The sequence below is a fragment of the Nematolebias whitei genome, chromosome 15 (assembly GCF_014905685.2).
Source record: "Nematolebias whitei isolate Nwh7 chromosome 15, NemWhi1, whole genome shotgun sequence".
In the NCBI taxonomy this organism is placed as follows: domain Eukaryota; kingdom Metazoa; phylum Chordata; class Actinopteri; order Cyprinodontiformes; family Rivulidae; genus Nematolebias; species Nematolebias whitei.
The window spans coordinates 45702450-45711184 of NC_056512.1; the positions used below are offsets into that span (position 1 = coordinate 45702450).

An 8735-nucleotide genomic window follows, 5' to 3' on the forward strand; every position below is an offset into this window, starting at 1 on the left:
AAGTTATTTTCAAACAAAATGACCATTTTCACGGCAAAGATATCTATGTTTAGAGTAAACTGTTAAGCATCAAACCAGTAAACCGTCTTTTTTCTCTGCAGTGTTTTTTTAAATGAACTAGAACTGGACTTGTGTTTGCTCTTGCTTTCAGGTTTCAGAGTCCACTAGATGGAGCAAATGTGGCACAAGCAGTTCCTCATTTTCTTACGCGCAAAAGAAAAACATGAACTTAAGATTCAATGTCATAATTAAGGATTTATTCCTTACATTGTGGATTTATATTATTTACCACTTGTGTGTGTTTTTGAAGTAGCTTTGACTGTCATTTGAGGTGACACGTGGAAGAGTTCAGATGATTAAGGAAGCACCATGTTGACATGCAACAGTTCCTGCAAACAGGAGCTTCCAAGCAACATGTAGCTAAACAGATGATTAAACGATGATGGCCACAGTTCCGAGTGTTTCTTAAGCTGAAAGCCTGGTGGCGTCTCAGAGGGAGGGAACCATCAGGATCAGTGCTGAGGAGAGTCCAGAGAGGGTGCGGCAGAAGGATGCAGCCCTGCCTCCCAGCGGAGCAGGGGTCCACGCGCATCGCAGTCACAGCTCAGTGTTGTGCATGTGGGAGCCCCTTAAAGAGACGCGCCGAACACACGGCACCAACTTTCTCCGTTGAAGAATCAGCGAAATGAGGCACAGCGCCAACCCGGCACAATGCGCTCCAGGCTCCCAAGGACCGCCTGCTTATTCCGAACTGTTGCGCTCTGCATCCTCCTCTCTCACGCTGCAGCTTACTTTGGGTCAGACCATCAACTTTTATACATTTGTTGATTGGTTGTGTTTGTTTTACTCCCTTGGGAAGATAATAACTTCGGCTTTACGCGCTTGAACCAAATTACGCACGCGTAAATGCGCTCAAACTGCTGGAATTTGTCATTTTGCTTGAAAGATTTGCGGCAGATTTTGTTGCAATGAAACATATCAGCGTTTATAATTTATGTTGCAGCTGACTGAATCAGTTTGAGTGGATTCGTTGAGACGGTTTTTGCACCATCTTCGAAATACAACATTACTTATTAGATATTAATTATTGGAATGTTCCCAAAAGAGTGCCTTTATTTTACCGCAGTTTTACACTTTTCTGTTTCTCGTCTTCATATAGGCTGACAGGTCGGGAGCCTTTGGTGTTTTTACCAGGTCCGTTTTCCAATGAATCTCCAAGCGGGAAGGCCCACCTGAAGCAGTGCGAGCAGATGAGTCTGAGCCGGCGGCAGAAGCGCATGTGCCGCCGGGAGCCGGGTCTGGCAGAGACGCTCCGGGAGTCGGTGCGCCTCAGCCTGCTGGAGTGTCGCTACCAGTTCCGGAGCGAGCGCTGGAACTGCAGCCTGGATGGTCGGGGAAGCCTCCTGAAAAGAGGTGAGGCACTCTCTGCTTGTTGCTTTTACGCATTTATATTAACTATATTTCTGTTCAAAGTCAGACTGCTGCTGTAAAACTTTGAAACTGGTCAAGTTTTGTGCTAAAAGTCCAAAACTCGAAAAGCTGAAGTGAAATGATTCACATCAACTTCTCACGTTTGTCACAATATGTACAGACAAATCTTCAGATCTGTGAGTGAACAACTAACAAAAAAACTGTTTTCCATAATATTCTTATATTTGTTTTGTCTAGTAAAAGTTAAATGAGTGCTCAGTACTTTTAAAGTTTCATAAAAACAGAGTTTGTGTAATTAATTTGTAAAAATAGGCAAATACAAGTTGTTTTGATTGGTTTTGTTGGCTTGTCTGAGTTATTTAGGAGGTTTTATGATCTTTCAACTCAAAAAACAAGTTGAAATTAAACAAGAAAACGTTTTTTTATAGTAACTTCCACAACATTTTAGTAACTTTAGACATTTTTTCATGATGAAACTCAACTGCAGCTGTGGCAAAGCAAAAAAAAAAAATCTGAGAATAACATTGTTAGCTTAAAAAAATCATAACTGTCCTTTGCAGCTTGTTACCGCAACTTTATCGGATAAAGATCTTCATATCTGCTGTGCACACAGAATGGCTTTATGCATATGGATGTGAGTGTGTGGGAGCACATGAGCAGGTCAGCGTATAAGTGCAGTTTAATGAGGGAGCAGAGCCGTACAGAAACCCTGTGGTTATTTTTATCTCAGGGAAAACGGCCATTCCCAGAGGAAAAGGGTGGTGTGGTTGCCCACTTTCATCTGGGAAAATCCTTCCTAGTCAAAATAACAATTAATTGGATCAAAATATACCCTGGTGGTGGCTCTGGGTGAAGGAAATAACAGTGCAGGAAAGGTCAAAAGAGAAGTTATGATACAAACTTACAGAACTGCTGAGGATGTTGTAAACTATGACGTCAGGGGGATCGATGATTAATGAGTCAAACAAAAATACATTTTATTAGCATTCACAGCTCTGCCTCACATTTTTAACTGTTTAACACGTTTGTTCTGATGCCTTTTCCTTTCATTCCAGCGTTCAAGGAGACCGCCTTCCTGCTGGCCGTGTCCTCTGCAGCGCTGACCCATGCCCTCGCCAAAGCGTGCAGCTCGGGCCGGATGGAGAGGTGCACGTGCGACGACTCCCCCGGCATCCAGCACCGAGAAGCGTGGCAGTGGGGGGTCTGCGGTGACAACCTGAAATACAGCACCAAGTTTCTCAAGAAGTTCCTCGGTCAAAAAAGGGTCAGCAAAGACCTCAGGGCTCAGATGGACGCCCACAACATCAACGTTGGAATTCGGGTGAGTGCTGAGAGGTAAACCCAAAGTTCAGCCGTTCAGTCCTGATAAAAACCTGCAACAACCACAAATAGAACATTTGACTTGAACACTCGGGCTGCAACTCCAGCCTGAAAGAGTTTATAGCATCAGGTGATACAAAACCTCCGCTGAACAGTTGTCTTCCAGTCAGACCCTTCCCCTCGTATTTTCTGCCATGTTTGGCCTGGGTGGGTAAAAGTAGATGCAGCGAGGAGACAAGATGGCTGAGGGATCATTGGAGCCAGGTGTTCTCAGGCATGATAAAGCTTGCTGTGCGGGCCAACACAAAATTAAAGGCCTCGTGTCGAAGAGAGCGATTATAACCGTGGCCTCTTTTTAATATACGAGCAAGCATTTTTTCCCACTTACTGGATCCCTGTGCTCTTCATAAATCCACTTAACGTTCATAACCACCACTCTGAGGCTCAGAAAACGAGCCCGGGGGTGTTGCTCTTGTAGCTCACACCTACACACAGAGCCGGTGGGGACAAGGAGGAACAACACAACAGGAAGAGCTCCATCTTATCTCATCTCGACTGAGCTAAAAGTTTTACACTGAAAAGAGTTTACAGAAAAACAAGTGGTTTAGGTTCCCCCTGTGCTCCCAAGCCCCCCGGAGGGGTTCATACCTGCAAAGGGAGGAACTGAGCAGACCTTTTCAAGCCCTCCGGCTCTTTCGCTTTGACCTGTCTCTGGCCCCGCCACGACAGCAGCTCTCAGCCTGACTGATCGTGCCCTCTTCGCTGACCATCCAGCTCGGTGAACTATTCACCCAAACCGAGAGGGCACATCCGAAACTGTTTTGTTCGAACAGAAATTCTCATCGGCGTTTTCCACGAACGGGCATGAAGTTGGGCGGAGAGTTTCAGCCCCGTCTGCGCCGCTCGTCCCCTCTGCCTCAGGCTGCAGGGGAAAGAGACGGAGCTGAACACGAGGTGGTTGAAACGCGACGAGCGGAGCGTCTCCACCGTCGAGCCATTCTGCGAAAAGCTGCAGTTGCATCTCTGCAGGCCTCTAAATCCTCAACGCGCCCTGCAGGAAACTGTCTCCCTCTCTTCAGATAGACCCCACAGATAAGAAGCCAGGTAATGAATCAAACTGAAAGATCTGATGTTTCTGCCCCCCTCCCCCTGTTTTCTTAAAGGCAGTAAAGAGTGGACTGAAAACGACCTGCAAGTGCCACGGGGTCTCCGGCTCCTGTGCCGTGCGGACTTGCTGGAAGCAGCTGTCGCCTTTCCACGACACGGGGCGGCTGCTCAAGTACCGATACGACAACGCCATGAGGGTGCTGAGCGTCACCAACGTGGCCACGGGGGAGACGGAGCTCGCCGGCCCTCGTCGCCACGGCCAGAGCCTCCGCAACACGGACCTGGTCTACCTGGAGGACTCGCCAAGCTTCTGCAGGCCGTCCCGTTACTCGCCCGGCACGGGGGGCCGGTCCTGCACCAAAGACACGAGCTGTCAGAGTCTGTGCTGCGGCCGCGGCTACAACACGGCCCTGCGCCTCACCAGCCTCTCCTGCCACTGCCAGGTGCGCTGGTGCTGCCACGTGGAGTGTCAGACGTGCGTGAGGGAGGAGGAGGTGTACACCTGCAAAAATGCATAAACAAAATAGAAAATGGAAGACTTGAGGTAAAAAAAGGAAAGCAGTGAGAAAATGTGACAAAGACTGATGTTGAATCACGTCAGAGCAGATCCCGTTCGTGACTTGCATGTTGTTGTGGGAGGAAAATGTAACCCTATCATATTACTGGAGACTTGCTAATCATCACTGGTTTGATTTGCAGCAGCTGACTGGAGGTGCTGGATGTTTTCTTTCGCTGGATGCACTGAAATCCCACTTTTTGGGAAAAGAGCGAAGCTGGCTCCTGAAACGTAACAATAAAATCAAGACCTGGACTGGGTTCAGCCAGCAGGATGGGAGCTCTGACACGGACTTTGTTTGGTGTTCATCCTTCTGGTGTGACTATTTATTGTGCCGATCTCTGTCTGTCATACCGCTGCTTTACATTTTAAATCTTATGATCAAGTGTTGCCGGTAAGGCTTCAGTTGAGGAACTTACCTGCCTGTCTCTGTGACTGCTGTGGAGAACGTTTAAAGTTCTTTAATGGGTGGAAACAAAGCACTTAATTTGCTCCACAAGGTGTATTTTTAATGTTATAGTCTGAACAGAACCACTGGAAGCTGATGTACATTGCTACATGCATTAACAGGGTGATCGTGTCAAGAAGAACGCTGGGTTTTTCAGTTGCTCGTATGGAAATGTCTATGGAAATCTCCACATGTGCAAAGCAGAACAAAAGGAAAAGGTAACACAGAGGGAAACCCTGCAAGGTTCTAGAAATTCTGCTCAATTTGGGTTCACACCAACTGTTTTTTCCTCTTTAAGTATTTATAGACGCACACATGTTCATACACTTTTATGGCTTCTCCAAACTTCTGCTTTCAGAGTCCAAATTACATCGTTGTTCTTCGTGCCTTTGAAGTGAATCGTGCTCCTTGTTTTCCCTAATTGCTAATCAAAGAAAATGACCGTGTTTACTCCACTTCTCTTTGTCCATGTGTGCAGGTCGAAAGTGCACGCAAGACCTAAAAGCGTGCGTTTATGTTTTATCCGAGTGATCCTGTATATAACTCACGTCGGGGCTCGAGGCGTCTGCCAACGCGGAATTGTAATTTTCTACCTCACTTCAACTTTTTGTCAAATATCTGTAAGATTTACGAGCTGTGCGGAGTGATCTCTGTAGATACTTGTCTTTCCTTCTGCTTTCCTTTGAAACATCGTATGTTAGATGTCTGTACAGGCCCCGTGAATGTGGTAAAATATATAACCCGTTAGTCCAAAGTTTTTATCTTGTTGCTTCACACTTTTATTTAATACAGATAAGATGAATAAAGAGTCGTACATTTGTAAGAGCTGTGTGTTTTGTTGTTTTTCTCGGTCGCCCACCGACACAAACGCACAGATGAATCCACCTGCCTGAAACTCTGCACCCATCGAGTGAAACCACTTCCTGCTCATGACGCCTGCTCTGCTTTTCATCTGAAAATGATGCGGTCGCGCTGCGTCACCCTCAAGCCTACAGTAAAATCCGAGGGGTGGGTTCTTACAGGTGTTCTGCCCCTGGCCAGCACGCCATGATGACCAAAGCGTTGACTCAGAGGACCGCGGCTGTGCACAGCATTTCACCCCCAAATGACTGTTAGAAAGTTATAATGGGCTGCCCCAGAACTTTGATGGGGAACCGTTTACGTGCCATTATCCGTGAATCATAATTTGCATGTGAACCTGCAGCGCAGAGGCCTTTTGTGTGAAGTATTTACAGCTCAGAAGCTTTTGATGCTTCTCCCTCGTTATTATAATTACACTTTATTATTACGTATTGAGACGTCAAGTTTTGAAGCATTTCACAGGTTTAATTACTTAAAAAATCTCCTTATGGGCGTACAGTCCGGCATTATTAGAGCAAATCTGCGGGCGATAATGTTTTTGCCTGTGTTTGTTACCCAAATAATTTGTGAACCAATTGAATGCTTTTATTGAAACCCAGAAAATAATCATTGGATGTGCATCTATTGATTAACTTTTGGAGTCAGTCCAGTTCAATGTGGCCTTCACAACTAATAGACATTGGCTCTAACTCGGTAAATTTAACAGATATTGAGCTAAAATTTGTGAAATAGTAGCTGAGAGTCATTAACTTCATATAATCTCAGTGTGAAATCTCACAATCTTGCATGTGATTTAGGAAAACATTATTTTCAAAGATTTACCAAAATGGCTACATTTGCAACAAATGTTCAATTCGTGATCCCACGTCCAGAGCAGCATTTGGGCGACAGTGGAAAGAAATAACTCCCTTTAAACAGGAAGGAACTTCCAGCAGAACCAGGCTGAGGACAAGCGGCCGTCTGCTTCAACTGACTGGGGGTTCAGATGACTGGAAGGTTTCTATGAGATGACAAGCAGAGAACATAAGTCAACTTTATTTATGAAGCACATTTAAAACAGCAGCTCTTACCAAAGAGCTCAACATAAAATCTATGGGAGTCGTTTCATAGTGACAATAACAACAGCAAATCTATAGAGAGCGCGTCCTCAAGAAGTCCAAGCCTACAACAGCACAACTAAAGGATACTTCAAGAAACCCAAGCCAACTTAGTCTTAAAAGGAAACCGTGTCGGCCTCAGAGACTTGAAGTTGGCTCCGCAAGAGAGGAGTCGGATAACACAATGCTCGGATTCCCCTTCTGCTTTTACAAACTCTAGGAACCACGAGTAAACCTAAAGTTAGATAATGAAAAGCTCTGCTAGGTGAATATATAACATGTTTAACATGGGATGGAGCTCAGTTGCTGAGAGGTTTATATGTTAGAAGCAAGATTTTAAATGATATATTGAATTTTACAGGGAACCACAGAGAAGCTAAAATAGGAGAAACGCGAGCTCTCGTTTTAACGCTCGTCAGAACTCTGGCAGCAGCATTTCGGATAGAATTCATCAGCTTTTATGGATAAATGGAACTGTGTATCATCAGCATAAAAATGAGAATTTAACCCATGTTGTAAACTAATTTCACCTAATGGAAGGAAACGTAAAGAGTTTTGGTCCAAGCACTGAACCCTGAGGAACTTCATGACCAACTCTTGTGTATGAAAAAGATTCAATCTTTACATTATTGAATTAATCCATTCCAAAAGCTCTTTATAAGCAATGCTTTTTAAATATTTTTGAGGAATTACATGTTTGTGCAGCAGCATAATGTTTCTACGCACATAAATCTTGGGTCCTGTTTGAAATTGTATAAGCGTCTTTCCAAAGGCTGAGGTCAGCCAAGTTCATATTTCTTCACTACTGACTCACTATATTAACTGATCAAACTGTAATATTTCAGATAAATATTTAACTTCATTCAGCTTAAAAGAAACGGCATTCTTCTTAGCAGAGCTGCAGGATTAATAAAAAAGACTGAACAGCATATCACGAACGGTGGACTCAGGTGGAAATATTGAAGGACATCAAGAAGAAAGACAAGGATGGAGGGATGATGGGGGAGACTTTGTGGCCCCAGGAGGCCGATCCCCTGCTGCTGCTGTTGTTGTTTCATAATGAACTCCAAAAGCCTTCATTTCCCTCTGTACTCTGAGCAGAAGGGGTGCAGCGATGGGGGGGCTGCTGAGTCTACAGCCAGGTTTGCACGCACTCGCCTCAGGGGTGGCTGCTATGAGCAGGGGTGGGTGGGGGCGGGCGTTGGACCAAGCAGGGGTGCAAACTGTGTTTGTAGCAGGTCTGCAAGGGGAAAACAATGTGAGGGCAGGGAGTTGCTATCTAACTGTACGTGCACACATCTGCACTGTGCACACACCTGCACTGTGCACACATCTGTACTGTGCACACACCTGCACTGTGCACACACCTGCACTGTGCACACATCTGCACTGTGCACACACCTGCACTGTGCACACACCTGTACTGTGTCCACACCTGTACTGTGCACACACCTGTACTGTGTCCACACCTGTACTGTGCACACACCTGCACTGTGCACACATCTGCACTGTGCACACACCTGTACTGTGCACACATCTGCACTGTGCACACACCTGTACTGTGCACACACCTGTACTGTGCACACATCTGCACTGTGCACACATCTGCACTGTGCACACACCTTTACTGTGCACACATCTGCACTGTGCACACCTGGTCACTTCAGTGGGACTGACGTATATTTGTGGTGAGGTTTCTCGGTGAGGGCGGGCTGCAGTCAGCCTGATGGAGCTGGAGTTGGAGCTGAAGATGGAGCTGGAGATGGAGCTGAAGATGTAGCTGGAAATGGAGCTGGAGCTGGAGCTGGAGATGGAGCTGAAGATGGAGATGGAGCTGGAGCTGAAGATGGAGCTGGAGCTGAAGATGGAGCTGGAGCTGGAGATGGAGCTGGAGCTGGAGCTGGAGCTGGAGCTG

The 8735-nt window shown here is 45.9% G+C and overlaps 2 protein-coding genes across 2 annotated transcripts in view; one reads left to right on the forward strand and one right to left on the reverse strand.

Moving 5' to 3' along the window:
• The window catches only part of si:ch211-278a6.1 (SRC kinase signaling inhibitor 1), a 301410-nt gene that overhangs the window by 140606 nt on the left and 152069 nt on the right, over nucleotides 1–8735 (reverse strand). The window lies entirely within an intron of this gene.
• On the forward strand, nucleotides 632–4576 carry wnt9b (wingless-type MMTV integration site family, member 9B). Its single transcript, XM_037689283.1, has 4 exons — nucleotides 632–797; nucleotides 1160–1413; nucleotides 2487–2752; nucleotides 3915–4576. Exons 1-4 carry the CDS (start codon nucleotides 712–714, stop codon nucleotides 4374–4376), a joined length of 1068 nt encoding a protein of 355 aa, XP_037545211.1. The 5' UTR covers nucleotides 632–711; the 3' UTR covers nucleotides 4377–4576.

Bases quoted from the DNA above. Each gene is read 5' to 3' on its own strand.
- wnt9b (XM_037689283.1), top strand. From the start codon at position 712: ATGCGCTCCAGGCTCCCAAGGACCGCCTGCTTATTCCGAACTGTTGCG. The intron at 798-1,159 runs GTCAGACCATCA...GTCTTCATATAG, and splicing joins CACGCTGCAGCTTACTTTGG to GCTGACAGGTCGGGAGCCTT. The intron at 2,753-3,914 runs GTGAGTGCTGAG...GTTTTCTTAAAG, and splicing joins ACATCAACGTTGGAATTCGG to GCAGTAAAGAGTGGACTGAA.